Source organism: Astatotilapia calliptera, chromosome 6, assembly GCF_964374335.1.
Source record: "Astatotilapia calliptera chromosome 6, fAstCal68.1, whole genome shotgun sequence".
NCBI lineage: Eukaryota > Metazoa > Chordata > Actinopteri > Cichliformes > Cichlidae > Astatotilapia > Astatotilapia calliptera.
In genome coordinates, this window is record NC_137427.1 from 40,446,873 (window position 1) to 40,468,767 (window position 21,895).

Here is a 21,895-nt window from a genome sequence, read left to right on the forward strand (position 1 = left end):
TAGTTTTAGAAATTGTGCTACAGGAATCACAGTTAGGGTTTAAGCATTCAGAAAAAACTGTAAGAGTGCTAAATCTGAGTAGCTGTTAGTGAGATGCACATTCATTTCTTGTAAGGAAATACATCATCAAGATTCTTGCAGAGTTGAACTGATACATACTGATACTAATATATAAATAAATGAAAGCGCTTCATTTATTTGAAGCGCTTTCATTTATTCAACAGCTGCAGTGAAACACATCAACATCTTGGTTACACGTGACATGAGCCGTTTCAACCACGCTTCAGAGCAGCGTTTCAAAACTACTGCGCTTCGTAAGCTCGTCAGCATCGAGTGTTCTACAGTTCTTACAGTTTTTTCTGAATGCTTAAACCCTAACTGTGATTCCTGTAGCACAATTTCTAAAACTATTCAGACTTATAGCAAAACCACTCACTGAGTTTGCAAAACTAAAAGCACAAAAACTGCTTTGCATTCAGTTTGCAATTTTGTAACACACACTTTGCAAAACTGTAGGCACAATTCACTGCACAACACCCAATTACCAAATTTCCAACACACTCCTAGCAAAAGTATACACATGTATGGCTATCATTAACACTAATTTGCCAACTGTCTGGCACACTTTCACATGTGAAAACTGTTTTAGATAATTAGTCCACTTTGCAATCAGCCTAAGCACTATAAACAGGCCACAGGTAAGCTGTCTATGTGGAGTACAATGGAAGGAGCAGTAAGAGTAATATACACAGTGCAGAAATGCTTGCACTAAGTCGTGTACTTGCGCGCCACAGAATAAGAATGAAGCAAATTTACAGAGTTCCTTTCGAGAGAAACACAGAACGTGTAAAGCAACTGCGATATGACTACGTGCAGGTAAGCTAGTGTCATTGGTTCTGAATTTGGAGGTGCATACTGTAGTGCTGTGCATGGGCCTGATGTGTTGCATTTGTTTTGTCTTGTCCAGAGAGTGATGGAACTAGAAGCAGATGCAATGGGACATGAGCTACTTTTTGTAGATGAGGCCGGTTTTAACCTCAGTAAAACCAGGAGACGTGGCAGGAACATTATTGGACACCGTGCCATCATCAATGTCCCAGGACAACGTGGTGGTAACATAACCATGTGTGCAGCTATAAGCCAAAATGGTGTTGTTCACCATCATGCAACCATAGGCCCATACAACACTGCACACCTTAATGCATTCCTGGACACCTTGCATGACATGCTCACTGTTCAGAGACCAGAGCAGACCCGATATGTCATCATATGGGACAATGTTAGTTTCCATAGGGCTGCTTTGGTCCGCAACTGGTTTACAGACCAACCATCCTTCATGGCACTCAACCTCCCTCCATACTCTCCATTCTTGAATCCCATCGAGGAGTTCTTCTCTGCCTGGCGCTGGAAAGTGTATGACCGTCATCCTCATCAACAGGTAGCCCTTTTACAGGCAATGGAGGAGGCATGTGGAGATATTGACCAGGCATCATGTCAGGCCTGGATACAGCATTCAAGGAGATATTTTCCCCGGTGCCTTGGACTGGAGGATATCGCAGGCGACGTGGCCGGACCCAGAAAGACGACATGATGTAGGCTGATTGTCTGTGTGGTGTGTGTGTGTGGTGTGTGTTTTTTTTTTTTTTTTTTTCCCCCTTTTATTTGTGGAATTCCTATTTTGTGTTCTGACTTTGTCTTGGTTTTGATGAGTGTTAATAAACACCAATACTTGACGTTTGGATCCTTGTATGTTTACATGACACTATGACAAGGTGTGACCTCAAATTGACATCTGTACACAGAGAAAGCAAAAGCCAGATGTGTTTTGTATTCATACCATCAGTGTGCAGTTGGCGCATTGTGTGCTTAGTAGATGATGGCTTGTGTGTACTGTTTGATACGGAAACACCATTTTTACGAAGGTGTGAAGAGTTAATCTAGCTGTGTTTGCTTTTGCAAGAGAACTACAATGTTTTGATGATTGGGTGACAGGTTTTCTTATTTGTGTGAAGAGTTTTGCAAAATTAGCCAATAGTTACAAAAAATGTGCTTAAGCAATCAGAAAAAACTGTAAAGCACATCATCATCACTCTGAAAACGCCAGCATGGTGTGAAGATAACAAAGCTCACTGCCCCAAAGAAACACTGCTGCTGCTGAGGCCCAATTCACTACTGTAGACTGTAGTCACATCTTAAGCATTTTCTAGCTTTCAGTCTGTGTCTCCCTAAATCCTCCATATTTGCCATACAGAGCACTACATTTACTGCTCATTTAATACAAATGACCGTTCCAACAAATGAGGAAACGATCACACAGACCACTTCTTTGTTAGACGCGCGCCTGTTGTAGCACAATTCATAGATTTCCTCCAACGCAATGTCCGGCCCACTGTGCAGCTCAGCCAATGAGAGCCGAGGGCCTGCGCAGTGATATTAGCATACAGGCTGTATAAAAGGAGCTGCTCTCTGTTACACAGCTCATTCGTTGCTGCAGAGTATCGAAGGAACAAAATGCCTGAACCCGCGAAGTCCGCGCCCAAGAAGGGCTCTAAGAAAGCCGTGACCAAGACCGCCGGCAAGGGCGGCAAGAAGAAGAGAAAGACCAGGAAGGAGAGCTACGCCATCTACGTGTACAAGGTGCTGAAGCAGGTCCACCCCGACACCGGGATCTCCTCCAAGGCCATGAGCATCATGAACTCGTTTGTCAACGACATCTTCGAGCGCATCGCTGCCGAGGCCTCTCGCCTGGCCCACTACAACAAACGCTCCACCATCACGTCCAGGGAGATCCAGACCGCAGTGCGCCTGCTGCTCCCCGGTGAGCTGGCCAAGCACGCCGTGTCTGAGGGCACCAAGGCCGTCACCAAGTACACCAGCTCCAAGTAAACTGATCCTGCTGTCAGTCAACCCAACGGCTCTTTTCAGAGCCACCCACTCTGTCCTGAAGAGCATACGTTCTACCTTCAAACGTGCAGTTACTATGTTGCCAACTACTGCAATCGCGGAAATGCTGCTTTGTCACTAGGTGCTATTGATCCGCTACATTGACCCAGACTCAGGAAATGTCTTGTGTGTGTTGTGGAACGATGACAAAGTAACTACAAATACAACATTAATGCCACTTTATGTTTGACAGTCTTTCAGTGCATTTCAATGGCTCCCCTGTGGGCGGCGCCTCTGCTGCATTTCCTGCAGGACTGAGGAGGAGAGCCACCTCTGTCCCCAAAGCCACTCTGCTTTTTAACTCCAGCCCTTAAGACCATTTCACCACCTGTAAACATGAACTACTCTACGCTCTTTTTGTGCTGCCACTAGTGATGGGATTTCCGGCTCTTTTTAGAGAACCGGCTCTTTCGGCTCGGCTCACTAAAAAGAGCCGGCTCTTTCGGCTCCGAACCGGCTCTTAAGGTCGTTTTGTTGCTTTAATTAATTTATTATTCGCAATAATATAAAATTATGCACAAAAGGAATTACTAACGTAAAAAAGTGGTTTTATTTATATATGTTTATATATAAATATATGCGGTGGCCCCTAGAGACAAAACACGTACAAACTCCAAAACACATTTCTAGCATGAACTGAACTTCCAAAGCAGAGCTACTAGATCACTTAAATTACACAATTGAAAGCATGTGTGTATTGTTTGTGTATTTATACACAGGCACTCATATATATATTCAAATAATTTAAAAAAAAAAGTTCATCTACCTGTTACTATCACACACCAAATCCGGTCGTTGGTACTTGCTGGCTTGTGTAGCCACAAGATAACAAAAGCTCAACACTGCGCCCAGCATCCTGGAGCACTTCTGTTGTCTTTTGTAAGTGTTTTGAGTTTTTATGTGCTTCTGAGTTTTTACGTGCTTCGGAGTTTGTACGTGTTTTTACGTGTTTTGGAGTTTTTACGTGATTTGAAGTTTGTATGTGCTTTGTCTCTAGGGACCACTGTAAATATACTTTTATTTATTCACGCCACATAAAATGTAATAAATAAATCATTATACAATCATAATACATCATAATCATAATCATAATACAAAAATCAACTATTCACATTTCAACTTTTAACTATTTAAATTTTCAGCTGTTTCCTTTTACAAATTTAAAGTGAAAACAACACAAAACACTGCAAAACACAACACAATTAAATATAAATTATAATATGAAAACAAAAAGAACATGCACATTCTCTGACATATGGGCCCGCATGAATCCGCACTTTCTGAATCCTTTATCATCTGCAACCGGAAATTAGTGATGTGCGGATCGATCCTGAAATATCGATTCCTCCGATACCAATCATTTATGTTCTAGAATCGATTCTCACATTAAAATATCGATATTTTAGTAATTTAGAGTAAATTTGTAGTTTATCATTAACAGGAACACAGTGGAAAGAAACTATAACATTCGGATTGCCTACATTCAAAGGAACTACTTCCTCTTCCGCCTTTCATAGTCATGTGCGAAATACGGCTGTATAAATGTCTCGCAGCCCCTTGGCGTGCGCACTCACAATAATGGCTGAGCGTAATTGTGCGGATGTATTTTACCTCCACAAACAGCTGAGCCGTGGTTTGCAATAAATGTGGCAAAAAAAGTGAGGTGTTGTGGCCATACTTGCCAACCTTGAGACCTCAGAATTAGGGAGACATTCAAAAGGGCTGTTTGGGCGGATAAATATATTTTACAGGGTTTATTTATCGGATAAAATACGTTAAATGTCACCGTTATTATTGGCCGGCCCGGAAACAGCGGGGGTGTCCAAATTCAGAGGCTGCTTCCACCTGAGGACCGGCCTTCGCGGTCTAAAGAAAGCCGGGTAGTACGTCACGAGCTCCCTCGGTGGAGTGAAACTCTGCCGTCTGCTCCTTGCTGTCTAAAATATAACCGGACACTGACGTAAACTCTTCTGTTTAATCAGTTTTCTGTTTGACGTTTATTCAGCTGTGTGAAAACCCGGAGGAACCCTCCCGAGGGAATAATAAAGTTTAATTTAATTTAATCTAATCTAATAACTTTAATCTCAGCCAAACCGATTTACTCACGAACAAATAAAACACTGAAAAAGCCAAACAAGAACATTTTTAAGTTATCAAAGTGACTTGTACATCATGTTTAACCCGAGTGGTGAAAGACCGCGGGGGTTTGAAGACGATGTGTCGGTCGGCTCAGATATTTGAAGTTTACACAGCTACATTCTCACCTGAAAATATGTTAAAAGTTTTTTTGCGACCCAGAAAGAGAAATAAGAGTGATATTAAAACTAAGTCGCTGCCGTCATTGTTGGAAACTGGAATTGGCTGGGCCGCGCTATGAATTCTGCGATATGGTTTTTCAACTTTGTTGTCCGGGTGGAAAATCTGGAGAAAGGTGGGATTCTCCCGGAAAAATCGGGAGGGTTGGCATGTATGGTTGTGGCAACATCACTAACCTTGTCAAACACCTCAGAGTAAATCATATCACAAAATATGACGAGCGTATGTTGAGGCGAACTGAAGAGGAGGAGAGGGACAGGTGCTGCTAGGGTGAGAGTCTCTCACAGAGTCCTTTAGTGCTGCAGGCAGGCAAGGTGTTCAAATAGCACACAACTTTAGTTTTTTTATTTCTATATGATGAACTCTGCATTATTAAGTGATAAGAAGAAGGTATTCTGATGTCCTGTAATCATTATGACGCTATAATTTGAGATACAATAAATAAAATCCGTTTTGTACAAAGTATCGGTATCGGATCAGTATCGTCGATACCACCCTGAATATTACTTGGTATCGGATCGGAAAGGAAATCAGTGGTATCGCACATCACTACCGGAAATAGTTGTGGATGATCACTATACCTTTCTAATGTGAAGTTGTTGTCCCTGGCTCTCTTTCTCTCTCTCTCCCTCTGTTCCTGTGCTACTGAGTGTAACTACCGCCCCTCCCCCCTCTGCCCAGCGTAAAGCACAAGGCTCGCGTGCAGAGTGAAGCGGGAAAAAAAGTGCGAGAGAGAGAGAGAGAAAGAAAAAAAAACCCCACGAGCCATCACGGCTCGCGATAAGGAGCCGGCTCTCGTCGTTCACGTCAAAGAGCCGGCTCTAAGAGCCATTTCGTTCGCGAACGACCCATCGCTAGCTGCCACTTTATTCACTTTTAGTCACTTAGTTATTTATTCACCTATTCAGTCACTTTAATTTTAAAACTGTGTATATGCTGTGTATTTATTATCTCATTCTTATTGCCTGTTTATGCCCTGTCCTTGTCTTCAATGTCGTGCTGCTCCATTGTATCTTATTTGCCCCTTGGGGATAAGGGCTGATTATTATATTATTTTTTTACATATATATTCTGATTTCCAAATACATTCAATACAAAGCAAATTCCAAAGAACAAATTGAAAACAGTACTGAACACAAATGTTGCTCTGGCCAGTTAACTCATTTTGACAGTTCCTTTACGGTGTGTGAAATGGAAGTGTTTTGTGTGTTGTTGTTGTTTTTGTTTTTGTTTTTTCTCCTCTGATATCCAAAGTTTGTCATTTCACAAAAAATTTGCATAGCAGAATCCAAAGAAGCAGTAAACTTAAAATTTAGTATCAATTTGTCTGTATCGTTCTGATCTGGGGTTGCGCCGTTTTTCTTATGTTGTACATTTGCACTTTATGTGGTCCTGTGTTGATTGTCCTATGTAGCACCACGGTCTTGGAAGAACGCTGTCTTGCTTCACTGTGTACTGTAGCACTGCACATGGTTGAAATAACAAAGCCACTTGACTTGATGTGCTCGTAAACACTATAATCACTAGTGATGTGCGATACCACTGATTTCCTTTCCGATCCGATAACGAGTAATATTCAGGGTGGTATCGACGATACTGATCCGATACGATACTTTGTACAAAAACGTATTTTATTTATTGTATCTCAAATTATAGCGTCATAATGATTACAGGACATAAGATTACTTGTTCTTATCACTTAATAATGCAGAGTTCATCATATAGAAATAAAAAAACTAAAGTTGTGCCTATTTGAATCTAATTCATAATTTGTTGGCTCCGTAGCCACCTTTCTGTATGCCTTTAGATAGTACAACTATTATAGCAAGTGCTATGAATAAGATATATCTATCTGCTTAGCACTTTTATTTTTTATGTTTAGTTAAGTGTTGTCTTACAGTGTGTTTTGCACTAAGTACCGAAGCAATTTCCTAATGTTGTAAACCTGCTCAACATTAGGAAATAAAACCCATTCTGATTCAGAGGTGAATTTTGGTCATCTCAGTCTCTCACTAAACGCTCTTCTGTGACTGGTCAAGCACACGATGGGAGGGTGGGAGGTATTGTGCAGCATTTTACTTATCTTGGACAACAATCTGTGGTTACATTTTTTTAGTGGGTGGAAGAATAATAGAATCCTCCAGAAAAAGGAGCACAGATATACTGGGCATAATTAAATGCACTGTACTAGATTAGACTGAGATCGCTATCCAGGACATAAGATAAGCTTTATTAGTCCCAGAGCTGGGAAATTCACCTTGTTACAGCAGCAACGTGGACAGAGCAGGATTAAATAAATGCCAAAAAAATAACAGCAATATTACTCTGATTAAATAAATGAAATAGATATAAAAATACGTTTGACTAGTAGCGACAAAAAGAGAATGTTTAATAGTGAGATGTTGGATGTTTTTTTAGCAGGTATTGAGTATTGCACATTGAGATACTTAGTGATCAGTTGGTGGATGTGTGTATTCACGTGTTCATTCGCTGTTGTTGTTTATAGTAGAGTCGGTAACTGTAGCTGGAAGGAAACGGACTGATGCAGACTAAGAGATCAGGGCCAAAGTGTGGAAGCGAGCTGCCGTAAGGTGACTAACTAATGGTGATTTCTGATATACAACAACGTGAGTGAAACTCGAGGCCGCTGTGCTTTGGTTAGAAGTGAGCAGCTCTCACAGACGTCTCGCTGGTCCGTGGGCGTCCAGCTGCATCGGTGTGTTTGCTGGGAGTTCGCGGCGTCACTTTGTCCCACAGCTGCGCTCACCAGATGCTGCTTTTAAGTCGGAGTGCGCGAACGAACATGTGTCTGAGCTGGAAAAGGGCTTTTCACGGAGCTGTGCTGCGGCTCCTTTGTTTTAGGAAAGAAAAGAGCGCAAAAAGCCGCCGAGCAGCGCTGAGCTCCGCACTGAGTCGCTGAGCTTTGGAGGCTCCACAAAGCAAGAGCAGAGAGCACCAGAGCCCGACACGAGGCCTGCCCGAGGAGACACGAGTCCGCTGTGGACTGCTCCACTGTCGGCCTGCAGTGCTGCTCACACACTCACTTTGAGCTCTTTGATCCCGAGACACGAAACACAAACGGAAGCATTGCGTGGCGCACGCGAGAGCGGCGCGCGCTACATTCACTCTCCACGGTTCTCATGGTGCGTTTAAGTGCAGTGTGACGCTTCCGAGTTGCCATCACTGCACCGTGACTCGATCAGAGGGAAAGAGGAAAATGTCAGAGGAAGCACCTGCTGCTGCCGCCGCCCCGGCGGCCAAGAAGAAGACGACGGCTTCCAAGCCGAAGAAGGTGGGCCCCAGCGTGGGCGAGTTGATCGTGAAAGCCGTGGCCGCTTCCAAGGAGCGCAGCGGCGTGTCCACAGCCGCTCTCAAGAAGGCTCTGGCTGCCGGAGGCTACGATGTGGACAAGAACAAGGCCCGCGTCAAGACCGCCATCAAGAGCCTGGTGGCCAAGGGCACTCTGGTGCAGACCAAGGGCACCGGGGCCTCCGGATCCTTCAAGATGAACAAGAAGGCTACCGAGAGCAAAGCCAAGAAGCCCGCAAAGAAAGCCGCTCCCAAAGCCAAGAAGCCCGCCCCTGCCAAAGCCAAGAAGCCGGCAGCAGCCGCTAAAAAGTCCCCCAAGAAGCCAGCGGCAGCCAAGAAGCCCGCAGCAGCTAAGAAGTCCCCCAAGAAGGCCAAGAAGCCCGCTGTGGCGGCCAAAAAGCCCAGCAAGAGCCCCAAGAAGGCGGCAGCCAAGAAGGTCACCAAGAAGCCTCCCGCAGTCAAGAAAGCCCCCGCCAAGAAGGCCGCCAAGCCCAAAGCCAAGAAGGCGGCCACAGCAGCCAAGAAGAAGTGAGCTGCCAACACTCTCGCACTCAACAACGGCTCTTCTCAGAGCCACCACAGCAACACGCCAGAGCTCCTTCCTCACAATCACGCAACATTCTCTTATTCACAATAATAGCATTATTGTCAAAGCAAGATAAGATACTTTTTGGGTTTGTTTTTTTCTCATAACACTTGCAGCTTGTATTACTATCATGGCTCACATTTCACAATCAGAAAGTGAACAGAGCAGGAGGGACAGAGCCAGGGACAAAGTTTATTCATGCAGGTCCATATGACAGAGAATATGCATCTTCTTTTTATTTTCATATTATAATTTCTATTTAATTGTGTTGTGGTTTGCAGTGTTTTGTGTTGTTTCACTTTAAATTTGTAAAAGGAAAAAGCTGAAAATTTAAATAGTTAAAAGTTGAAATGTGAATAGTTGGATTTTATTATAGTTGATTTATTACATTTCATGTGGAGTGAATAAATAAAAGTATATTTACGGTGGCCCCTACAGACAAAACACGTAAAAACTCCAAAACACCTACAAAAGACAACACAAGTGCTCCAGGATGCTAGGGGCAGTGTTGAACTTTTGTTGAACTATTTTTACATTAGTAATTCATTGTGCATAATTTTATATTATTGTTAATAATAAATTAAAACAACCTGAAGATCTGGTTGGGAGGCGAAAGACTCCCCCCCCCACACACGAGAATAAGGTAATACTACATTTCCATATACACGAGGATGTTTGCTCAGAAAGAAGTGTGTGGCTCTGAAAAGAGCCTTTGTTTATTGGTTTCGTGCGTGAAGCAGAGGCTTTGGCATTTACTTGGCCTTGACAGGCTTCTCGGTCTTCTTGGGCAGCAGCACGGCCTGGATGTTGGGCAGCACACCACCCTGGGCGATGGTGACTCCGCCAAGGAGCTTGTTGAGCTCCTCGTCGTTGCGCACAGCCAGCTGCAGGTGACGTGGGATAATACGAGTCTTCTTGTTGTCGCGGGCTGCGTTGCCAGCCAGCTCGAGGATCTCAGCGGTCAGGTACTCGAGCACAGCTGCCAGGTAGACGGGGGCGCCGGCACCCACGCGCTGCGCATAGTTGCCTTTGCGCAGCAGCCTGTGGACGCGACCCACGGGGAACTGGAGCCCGGCACGGGATGAACGGGTCTTAGCCTTAGCTCTGGCTTTGCCTCCGGTTTTGCCACGCCCACTCATTTTGAACCTTCTCTTTGCAGTGTCAACACTCAAAGGAAATGTGGCCCGATCGGCGCCGAGCCTGGCTTATATTTCCGCAGAGCGCGGGCGGCTTCGTCACACACCAATCGCAGACAGGCTCGCGGCAGCGCGCCTTTTCAAAGCACCTTCCTCCAATGAGCAGCGCACACTTAGGCGGGGCGGGGCTCCTCTGAGCGGTGCTGAGCATCACGCGGAGCCCCTCACCAATCACGAGCCGCAGCGGCACCGCGTCACAGCCAGTCACACACTTTAAGAGCGGCGAGTCTCCTCCGCTTGTTACATTTTCTGTTTTAAACGCAGGAAAGTTAAAGAGAGAAAGAATGGCAAGAACCAAGCAGACCGCTCGCAAATCCACTGGCGGCAAAGCCCCCAGGAAGCAGCTGGCCACCAAGGCCGCTCGTAAGAGCGCCCCGGCCACCGGAGGCGTCAAGAAACCTCACCGTTACAGGCCCGGCACCGTGGCTCTGCGCGAGATCCGCCGTTACCAGAAGTCCACCGAGCTGCTCATTCGCAAGCTGCCCTTCCAGCGCCTGGTCCGCGAGATCGCTCAGGATTTCAAGACCGACTTGCGCTTCCAGAGCTCAGCTGTCATGGCTCTGCAGGAGGCCAGCGAGGCTTACCTGGTCGGACTCTTCGAGGACACCAACCTGTGCGCCATCCACGCCAAGAGGGTCACCATCATGCCCAAAGACATTCAACTGGCTCGCCGCATCCGCGGAGAGAGGGCTTAAGCTGTCTGCACGCCCTCTTACAAACAACGGCTCTTTTCAGAGCCAACACACTCACACAGAGAGCGCGCTCCTTTCTTACAATAACATTAACCTCATACAAGACAGTACAAGACAGTTTTTTTTTTTATATAATAGAAGCCATATGCTTGGCATGAAGGTGGCATCCAGTAACTTGATCTAAGCACCAGTACTTCCAATTCTTTCCTGCTACACATAAGTTTACATTACTTACAGTAGAAGAAGACTGTGACACCCCTGCTCTAAAGTACCTTTAGAGTTGTTTAAATTGGCTATAAACTATGAATGTACATAACAATAAGCCTAACATGGATCAGATATTTTTCACAGTTCATGTTCAGTTCACAGGTGCATATTTTTTTTTTCACTCCCCAAAGATGTATAAAAAACTAACAATTTAACACAATTCTTTGAACTAACTTTGAGCATGGAAACACAGCATCGTCATGTTCCGCTGGCGTTGATCCAATACCTAGGCCACATCGCTGATGTTGCATTGAAGCTGACTTTTGGGAACTCTGTTAAACTAATCTCACTGCACAAACTGTCTTCAGACTTTGACACTAACATTGATAACATACAGAAAAATTATACTGTGAAGCTGTCCAGATCAGTCCAGTCAAGTAGAGATCATAGATATAGCGCCGCCGGAGAATGACTCGCTGCCACTTTCAAGTCAGAAAATATAGTATTGACATTCTGAATAATCTGTTGCGATCATCTGTGAATGCTATTGCATGTACTAAAGCCACTTCTAAAACTACATTGATTCTGGAAGTATGGAAGTTCTGGTATTCAGAGTTTCAAGGTAAAACCTCATTAACAACCTATTTGATCTGGGGACAACTAATAATATTTCATGGCATGACCTTCCCCCCTTTTCTGGCTCTGTTGGAGGCACCACTGGTTATTGGCCTTTAATAAAGATATTAACTGGATATAAACTGTTGGATTGTCTCTGTGACACATGTAGTACTCAATCTCATATCGTGTACAGTACACAGCTACTTATGGGGCGCCGTTTGTAAAGTGAAACATGCTGAAATTAACGGCAACATTTTTCCACATTTCGCTCAAAACCTTACAAAAACATATTTTTTCGAGTAATTTTTACAACATTTAGTAAAATATTTGTAACTTTTCATCAAATGTTAAATATTAAATCTAAATGTTAACTATTAAATCTAAATATATTTAAATCTAAATGTTAAATGTTAAATCTAAATATTATATTTAAATCTAAATGTTAAATCTTAATCTAAATGTTAAATGTTAAATCTAAATATTATATTTAAATCTAAATGTTAAATCTTAATCTAAATGTTAAATGTTAAACCTAAATGTTTAGGCTAATATGCAAATTTATTGTACGGATCAACGGAAATACCAAAATAAAAGCTTCCCGAAAACCTCCGGTGCAACATTGTGTCTGTTCTCCTCCTCACTTCTCCCCGCCATGTGCTGCTTCACTTCTTGCCTACGAGCATGTCCAGCGATTTTGCTGGACATGTGCTGCAGCGATTGTGAAGTGGAGACTGCAGCTGCTAAGAGTGCACTACTGCTGAACCTTTGGATGGCCGACAAAACGGATCTTCCGATGTTTTCAGCTAAATCGCCGGACGTGCTTTCTCATGGTCGGGTTATGGCTGAATTCCAGTGGAATGACGGTCCCGCCATAATAGACGTTCCAGCCATGTGTTCCAGCCCTAAACCTAACCTTATCCCTAACTATAACCTTATTCCTAACCTTTACTAGCAGTTAAATGACGTAAAATAGTGTTTTCCAAATCGATCTTTAGAAAATGAACGAACATGTGTAGATTGAGCTCTCCTTTTTCCGATGCTATAATTTAGGAACGTGTTGGGTACCCAAAAGCATAACATGTTGACAATTTGTCACCTAGAGAAAATTATTACGCTTTGGGAGTGAGAACGTGTCTGACCACTACCGGCACACTTTTGCACTGGAGGTTTTCAGAAAGCTTTTATTTTGGTATTTCCGCGGATCCGTGCAATAAATTTGCATGTTAGCCTAAACATTTAGATTTAACATTTAGATTTAAATATAATATTTAGATTTAACATTTAGATTGAATATTTAACATTTAGATTTAACATTTAAAAATCTGTTTTAAATATGAAAAGTTACAAATATTTTACTAAATGTTGTAAAAAATTACTTGTTTTTGAGCTAAATGTGGAAAAATGTTGCCGTTAATTTCAGCATGTTTCACTTTACAAACGGCGCCCCATAGCTACTGCACCCCAGGCACAGTCATGCTGTTCCTCGTTTCCGCCAAAGGCCAGTAGATGGCCGTAGTTTCAAGCACTCCTGTTTTCTTTTACGTCCTCAAATCAGATGTAAATTCAGGAGTCCGTCAAGCAACGACTCACATTTGTTTCTGAACAGCCAAAATGAGTGGAAGAGGAAAGGGAGGTAAAGGACTCGGCAAAGGAGGCGCAAAGCGTCACCGTAAGGTGCTTCGTGATAACATCCAGGGCATCACTAAGCCAGCTATCCGCCGCCTGGCTCGCCGTGGTGGTGTGTGAAGCGTATTTCTGGTCTGATCTACGAGGAGACCCGTGGCGTGTTGAAGGTGTTTCTGGAGAACGTCATCCGCGACGCCGTCACCTACACCGAGCACGCCAAGAGAAAGACCGTCACCGCCATGGATGTGGTGTACGCTCTCAAGAGACAGGGCCGCACTCTGTACGGCTTTGGTGGTTAAGCTTACTGCACTGACGACAACAACAACAACGGCAACAAAGGTCCTTTTCAGGGCCACCCATCTCCTCTGTAGAGCTGATCCTATCTCTTTTGTTTGTCTAGTCAAGTTCTATCAAACTTCTTTTCATATAAATGGTCAATCTGACTTGGAACCCGTATTGGAAAAGCTTTTGATGTGTGATACAGCTCTGCAGTAGTTGCGGTAGGTGGGGTTTTTCTTGTTTTTTTTTTATTAATTTTTTTTTAAGTGGGCCATATACTGACCGTAGTGTTGAGGCAGACATGACACCGTATTCTCAGGTTACTGTCGCCGCTTTATTCTCTGCGCAACGTCTCCCTCGTCTGGCTTCCACGTGACCTGCATCCAAAGCAGCAACTATTCATGACATGCAGCACACTCAAATTCTGAATGTGTTTTGCAACTTATTTTTGTCAAGAACTTCACTGCAGAAAGCTCAATGTACCACGTGGGTAACAAATATTTAGTATTAAAGGAAGGAGATGGTAATTATAAATTAAATATTCTCCAAGATAATACAAAAAATATCTATAAAAAAATTAATGAAACCAAAAATGAAGGTGTAATTCAATATAAGTATGCAAATGAAGATGAAAACCTTTCAATAGTTAAAAATATACAAGACAAATTATTATCTGAAAGCATAAGAGACGTGGTATGGCTCATCTCGCTCGGGCGCCTCCCTGTGAGAGCAGTGGTACAATGGAGTTGCTTTGTTACCACCATGAAATGTCCTATGACAGGCTGTGATAAAGATGAGACCCTAGAACATCTTCTATTGGATTGTTATAGGACAACTGAGATCAGGCAGAAGATGACAGAGATTGGCTATGATGTGGATGTTAATATTAAAGCAGTTAAATATGGTTTGTTTAAAGAAAAAATGTGTGACGACAAAAGGAGACTCTTTTGGTTAGTAATGTGTGTAATAAACACACATATTTGGAAAACTCGTGCCAAAGGAGTACTTGAACAAAAGATGATAAGTAGTGATGTGCTGAGTAAACATATCATTACAGACCTGCGGAGAAGACGAACAATGGACCTGAAACTTGGGAAAGTTTTCCCCTGGAACGAATTAAAACTGTAAGTCTTGTGAACGTTGTGTGGACTCAGATGCTAGATTTTCCTCCTTGTTTCTCCTTTTTGTATGTGCTCATGGTTTTGTATATGTAATTGTATGTGTATGTGCATTTTATATGTAAACTTGTTTACTTTAAATAAAGTGTAATTATATACAGGCTTCTTCAAAAGATTACTGCCATAAAGATGACTTCTGCCTGAGGCTCCAATGACTCAACCAGCAGTGCGAGAGCAGCCGCTCTGTCCGTTTCAGTGTACAGTGAAGTGGACTGTTGCGATAGGTCAGAAGAAGCCTGCGCTAATTTAATGAATGCTACCTTTTCAGACAGTCTCTTAAATATTTACGTTTGAACTTACTGAAAACAGTTTCTAGCCTTGACAATTCTGATGACACGAACTCTGAGAAAGATTAAAAACTGGTGCAAAACAGATGGGAACCTGTGATTATCAACATTAAAAACACTTCTTTTCATTTTGTTGTACATTGCACTGAATTAAGCCTGTCGAGCAGCTGAAACAGTTCTAGGGAATGTGCTAATTATCCAAACCTCTTTATGATTCAACAGTTTTTATTCATTAACAGCACAAAGTGAAAAACAAACAGAATCCCATACATTTCAAATCATTACGTACATTTACAGATACATATTGTAATGATCAGCAGCTGTTGCTGTAAATTAATGTAGTTTCATGCCATACCACAAGGTGGCCCTATCTGTTAACATGGGCATGCGAGCTAAGAAGCGGTGAGATACTCTTGTTCTTCCGGCTGGCTAAGATTGAATAATAAAAGTACGTTGTAGATCATAAAAGGACCCCTTCTTCATAAATAAGGAGACAAACAAAACACATATATGGGAAAAGGAGGATGAATGTTTTTGGAAGTAGTTTTTAGTTTTAGCTATTTTAGGGGGATATCTGTGTGTGCAGGTGACTATTACTGTGCATAATTATTAGGCAACTTAACAAAAAACAAATATATACCCATTTCAATTATTTATTTTTACCAGTGAAACCAATATAACATCTCCACATTCACAAATATACATTTCTGACATTCAAAAACAAAACAAAAACAAATCAGCGACCAATATAGCCACCTTTCTTTGCAAGGACACTCAAAAGCCTGCCATCCATGGATTCTGTCAGTGTTTTGATCTGTTCACCATCAACATTGCGTGCAGCAGCAACCACAGCCTCCCAGACACTGTTCAGAGAGGTGTACTGTTTTCCCTCCTTGTAAATCTCACATTTGATGATGGACCACAGGTTCTCAATGGGGTTCAGATCAGGTGAACAAGGTGGCCATGTCATTAGTTTTTCCTCTTTTATACCCTTTCTTGCCAGCCACGCTGTGGAGTACTTGGACGCGTGTGATGGAGCATTGTCCTGCATGAAAATCATGTTTTTCTTGAAGGATGCAGACTTCTTCCTGTACCACTGCTTGAAGGTGTCTTCCAGAAACTGGCAGTAGGACTGGGAGTTGAGCTTGACTCCATCCTCAACCCGAAAAGGCCCCACAAGCTCATCTTTGATGATACCAGCCCAAACCAGTACTCCACCTCCACCTTGCTGGCGTCTGAGTGGGACTGGAGCTCTCTGCCCTTTACCAATCCAGCCACGGGCCCATCCATCTGGCCCATCAAGACTCACTCTCATTTCATCAGTCCATAAAACCTTAGAAAAACCAGTCTTGAGATATTTCTTGGCCCAGTCTTGACGTTTCAGCTTGTGTGTCTTGTTCAGTGGTGGTCGTCTTTCAGCCTTTCTTACCTTGGCCATGTCTCTGAGTATTGCACACCTTGTGCTTTTGGGCACTCCAGTGATGTTGCAGCTCTGAAATATGGCCAAACTGGTGGCAAGTGGCATCTTGGCAGCTGCACGCTTGACTTTTCTCAGTTCACGGGCAGTTATTTTGCGCCTTGGTTTTTCCACACGCTTCTTGCGACCCTGTTGACTATTTTGAATGAAACGCTTGATTGTTCGATGATCACGCTTCAGAAGCTTTGCAATTTTGAGACTGATGCATCCCTCTGCAAGATATCTCACTATTTTTGACTTTTCTGAGCCTGTCAAGTCCTTCTTTTGACCCATTTTGCCAAAGGAAAGGACGTTGCCTAATAATTATGCACACCTGATATAGGGTGTTGATGTCATTAGACCACACCCCTTCTCATTACAGAGATGCACATCACCTAATATGCTTAATTGGTAGTAGGCTTTCGAGCCTATACAGCTTGGAGTAAGACAACATGCGTGAAGAGGATGATGTGGACAAAATACACATTTGCCTAATAATTCTGCACTCCCTGTACATTACACTAGGTTCGACTCATTAACCAAAACTCGACTAATAGATTTTACATATCATCTAATATTAAAAGTCTTAAATATGACACATTCTTAACAGATTTTTCTGATCACACGGTGGTTATGGCAATAATATCGTGTTGCTCCCACAAATTTTTGAACTATTGAAAACTCAATACATCTTTGTTAGCAGACGGGTTGCTTGTGCCTGAAGTTAAATCTGAAATTAAGAAAATATTACATCTTAAGATTTTTACTGCCTCTTTCACGGAACTTTGGGAACTTCTTAAACAACGCATGTGTAAATTTTTTAAATTTAAAGCGAGAGAATTAAATCATGCTAAGAATATGAAATACAATGAAGTAGATATATATATTTAAGAAATAAGAAGGAGAAACAAGAAGAGGAGGAAAATCAAATGATGTCTCTTAAGGAGAGCATTGATCGAGTCAATAGAGAAGTTTTATTTAACATGTTGAGACGTACTGAATTTCATGGGAATAGCGACTATATGATTCTAAATCATCACTTGACTCAGTCTATCAGACTCTTCTAGGAGGCTATGCTGAATTGCTTCTTCAAGAGCTTCATCTTCCTCCAGAAAAAGAGGGCTAAGTAGACAAGAGATATTAGAAATCATAAAACATGTCAGCCTTGAAGAATTTCTCACCATACATCATTAAAAAAAAGAAAGATTAAATGTAAATCCTAAAGTTGCAGTCATTCAACAAAAAAAAAAAAAAAAAAAAAAAAAAAAAAAAACCCAAACATACAACCCCCCCAAAAAAAAACCCAAACAAACAAACATGCAAATTGGAAACCTGCATCGAAACAATATCCTAAACAACATCTAGAATGAAGGATTTCTTTAACCCTTAGACAACAGCTTACTCAAATTCTGCCAATTTATATGGAAACATCTGCTGTCCCTCATTTTCACTCTCTTGAATGCAGCTCTCTGTTTCCTGATGCTTGGCCTCACTTTCACCTGGTGTTGTAGGCAACGCATGATGCACTGAAAAAAGGAAAGAAGGTCAGCATGACTTGCTTCATAATGTTAACAGAGCCTTTATATATCCTTATATTAGTTCAAATAAAAGTTGGGCACATATTCCTCCTTGGCTGTAATCACCTGTGATAATCCGTAAACATTAAAATCAGACAAATTAATGATGCTCTCATCAAACAAACCCCCCAGGAATTATTATGCACTGCAGTAACAAACTCTAACTGGTCATTGACCTTAGAACCTCACTAGGTTTTCATTCACGTCACATACCTCGTCTTCTCTGGCAGACTGGACTTTCAAAGTCACTGTCAGATAGCTCTTCTGGTTCCTCCTGAGGGAAAAGAAAGCATGTTCTACATAAAATCAAATACACTAAAAATTGTTTACACCTGCTAAAAGTGCAATATTAATTAAGAAAATTACATTAAGGGAACAGACTCACTTTTTAGACAATAAATATTTCTGCACTGCAATATAAAATGTTTACCTGTGCAGGTGTTTGTATCCCTGCCATTATATAGAGGCAGGTGGTGGAACAAATCGAGCCAACTTCTTGGCGACCCCAAAGAAAACTGCTAGAAACATTTGGTTTCATTAGTCGTTTACATCCTCTAATTGTACTCAAATACTGAAAAGGGAATGTCTGGCTAGTTTACAGTGCAAATGTTCTTCTGAAGATTGCTGCTACAGTGGGGCAAAAAAGTATTTAGTCAGCCACCGATTGTGCAAGTTCCCCCACTTAAAATGATGACAGAGGTCAGTAATTTGTAATGGAAGACATAGGCATTCATTGGGCTAAACTTCAGATGACATCAGTGAATGTTGACTTGCTATCGTCTGTTCTTGAATGTGACAATAAAGTTAGTTTTACTGCAGAAGTGTTGCTAGGAGTGTTTAAGCATTTACTTTATTTAAATTACAATTTTAGGACAACCTGTGTGGGTCTTACCATGTTATGGTATTATAGTCACTTATCACAGTTGGTCTCATTTCCCACAAAAAAAATAAATAAATAAATAAAAAAAATTAAATTTAAACTTACCTGTAATACTTACCTTGACCGCTATATTTCCTCCAAGGAGAGGCATCTAGGTCTGGAAGGTGTGAGCTCCAATTGCAGCCTGATTTTTTCTTGTTTTCTTTTTCTTATCTGTGGGAAAGTAGCATTTAAATACAAAAAATGAGTCCACTGTAAATACCATTAGGATCACTAGTTAATATATTTGAAATAGTGATATTATATTAGTATATATACATATATATTTAAATGTGTTTATTATCTTTTACAAATATAATGCAATAAGGCATACAGAAAGACCTACCAGGGGATCGGTGGAGAATAGAGGTCTCAAGTACAGGGGATACAGGAGTAAATGGGTGGAATACTATGGACCTCTGTTGCCAGTGCACCTGAACCGTATTGACGGAATAACAAAAGCTCACGTTCCTAATACCTAACCTAGCCAGATGCCTTGATTCTCCCCACCTGACCCTCGAAGTACGTCGACCTTCTCCTACAAGCACAAATAGTGACACACAATCTGCTCATGATTATAGAGATAGCAATATATGGAGTGCTTATTTATCTATGTTTTAGAATGGCTCTTCATATAGACCCTAGTATTTTGGTACATGGAAGAGATGCCCCTACCAAATACACTTAGCCCTAACCTTAACCAGGCATCTTATATCAGATAAGTGGTGTATACCTCTCCTCTCTCCTCCTCTAGTCGCCTAAAGGGAACAAACCCTGATCGGAACACAGAATCCTAACCTCAACCAGAGGTAAATTAGGGATAAAAATCCTTTCCCCTTTTGATTTTTAATTCCCTACTCCATGATGCACAGTTATAAGGTCTAGATAGACCAACTTGAAAAGCATCTTACCTAACCTCAACCAGGGGTCCATTATAATAGGAACAGGGGTATTTGTCTCTCCTCCTCCCTCTCTCCCCTCCCCTCTCCCTTTTTTTCTTTTGTTTTTTTCAGAATGATTCATGAACGGAACCCACTCCACCAGAAACACCCAAATCCAGTCCGGATTCAATAGACTATTACTCTTCATCTTATACATGGTTTTTTATTTTTGCTGTTTTTTGAAAAAAATAAAAATAAAAATAAAAAAAAATAAAAAAACCAAACATATTTTTTTATATTTTTATTTTTTTCTCCCCAATCACGTTCCTGCTCCGGATATTACCCGGTGTCGGGTTCTCCCCATTGGCCCGCGACAGCCCCAAGACTCCCTCACGGGCCCCACTCCCCTACCCAGTAATTAATTAATCTTGATTTTGGTTTGTGTACTTTTTTATACAATTATTTTCATTCAGGCAGATGGGTTACCTAAGTAACATCCAGAGTGGTACCAACCAATGAGCTCAATCCTCATTAACACACCTGTCCATTCTTCGCTGCGACTCCCTCTGATGAAGCAGCAACAGGCTGCGAAACGTAAGGGGTAGAAGCTGTATTGGGCCCCAAACGGAGCCTTTTTGACAAAACTTATTGGTCTCAAAGGGTGGAATATAATTCCAACCTTGTGGACTTCTAGAAATTGGTTTTATTGGACTTAATTTCGTCCGCAATTGGCTTTTTTAGCCTTTTTTAAATTTCCTTAATAAATATTTGGCTTTTAGTATGTCAGTGAGGCCTTACCTTGTGGAGAAGCCTGCTTAAATCACACTTCCATTGATTGGAGGTCGGAATCTGTGGGCTGGAGGGCCCCCCTCTTTTCTCCTCCCTTCTTTTGTCATCTTTTGATAAGGGACAGGACTTAATCTACAAACAGAGTGCTTTGGACTCCTACCTGGATAAATTCACGGACACAACACCGGGAGAGACAGAAAAGAACTGCTGGAGACCCAGGGTGGAGTGGAGCCGAGGCCCAAACACAGGTGAGCCTCATTTACTGACTATGGATTTTTCCAACAGGTTCCAGCGGGCCCAATCCAACTTTCCAGCGGAGGTTAGGAGGAACCCATCTGCTAGAAAACACCACAATAATTTTCAGAGGGTAGGGGGGGAGGGAGAGGGGGGACAAACAGGCTCACAACGTAACCGTTATTCTGTATATCAACCTTTAAATGCAAATACTAGACAGACTGCAAAAGTTATTTCAAATTAATGCAGGCCATACACCATAAAAACATCATTGATAAAGCTATTTTGACTCAAACTCCCCCTAAGGGAATGGCTAGACAGATAACAAAGCTCACGGCATTCATTAGACCTTCCTCCCCCACGGAGGAACTCAGGGAGGCAGTAAACCTGAACACGCAGACATGGCTACAGAATAGCCTCTCCATACTGCAGCAACATTACGCTAAAATCGTGTTAGAATATCAATATACAATTTGGGACGACACAGCTTTTCAGGTGGCAGCAAATTGGATGATAAAACGCTATAAAGCTAGATTAGCTGCAGACACTCTGGGAGCTACCAGATCCTTATTGATCGAACAATTGGAGGGCTCAGACATCTGTTTCCTCGCCGCTTGTAGATTCTGTGGAAGAGGAAACACCGGAGGAACTAGACCTAGAGAATGAGGAGGAATTCCCACCTCTGAGCCAAGTCAATAGATTGAACCAAACCTCCCTGTATCCTTTTTTTTTTTTTTTTTTGAAGTGACATCAGAAACAGCAGCATGTGACATCACGTGATGGCGGAGCTTCAGTTCATCCT

The 21,895-nt window shown here is 42.1% G+C and overlaps 4 protein-coding genes and 1 pseudogene across 5 annotated transcripts; 4 read left to right on the top strand and 1 right to left on the bottom strand.

The window, feature by feature from the left end:
- Positions 1 to 2,471: 2,471 nt before the first annotated feature.
- LOC113023374 (histone H2B 1/2) lies at positions 2,472 to 3,121 on the top strand. Its single transcript, XM_026169382.2, has one exon. The coding sequence runs from the start codon at positions 2,512 to 2,514 to the stop codon at positions 2,884 to 2,886; it is 375 nt and encodes a 124-aa protein (XP_026025167.1). The 5' UTR covers positions 2,472 to 2,511; the 3' UTR covers positions 2,887 to 3,121.
- A 5,258-nt stretch (positions 3,122 to 8,379) lies between these two features.
- LOC113023375 (histone H1 pseudogene) lies at positions 8,380 to 10,335 on the top strand (annotated as a pseudogene). Its single transcript, XR_013909499.1, has one exon. The product of XR_013909499.1 is annotated as a histone H1 pseudogene (transcript).
- On the bottom strand, positions 9,829 to 10,293 carry LOC113024738 (histone H2A). The gene has a single exon (XM_026172043.2). The coding sequence runs from the start codon at positions 10,291 to 10,293 to the stop codon at positions 9,907 to 9,909; it is 387 nt and encodes a 128-aa protein (XP_026027828.1). The 3' UTR covers positions 9,829 to 9,906.
- Positions 10,336 to 10,464: 129 nt separating the features above from the next.
- On the top strand, positions 10,465 to 12,001 carry LOC113024546 (histone H3). Its single transcript, XM_080302524.1, has one exon. It carries the CDS (start codon positions 10,635 to 10,637, stop codon positions 11,043 to 11,045), a length of 411 nt encoding a protein of 136 aa, XP_080158650.1. The 5' UTR covers positions 10,465 to 10,634; the 3' UTR covers positions 11,046 to 12,001.
- Positions 12,002 to 13,424: 1,423 nt separating this feature from the next.
- LOC145429260 (histone H4-like) lies at positions 13,425 to 15,365 on the top strand. Its single transcript, XM_080302525.1, is given in 2 exon segments — positions 13,425 to 13,607; positions 13,610 to 15,365. Coding segments are annotated over 2 exon segments (312 nt in total). The 5' UTR covers positions 13,425 to 13,478; the 3' UTR covers positions 13,793 to 15,365.
- Positions 15,366 to 21,895: the final 6,530 nt, after the last annotated feature.

Excerpts from the sequence above, each read along its gene's own strand:
- LOC113023374 (XM_026169382.2), top strand. The coding sequence starts at position 2,512 with ATGCCTGAACCCGCGAAGTCCGCGCCCAAGAAGGGCTCTAAGAAAGCC.
- LOC113024546 (XM_080302524.1), top strand. The coding sequence starts at position 10,635 with ATGGCAAGAACCAAGCAGACCGCTCGCAAATCCACTGGCGGCAAAGCC.
- LOC113024738 (XM_026172043.2), bottom strand. The coding sequence starts at position 10,293 with ATGAGTGGGCGTGGCAAAACCGGAGGCAAAGCCAGAGCTAAGGCTAAG.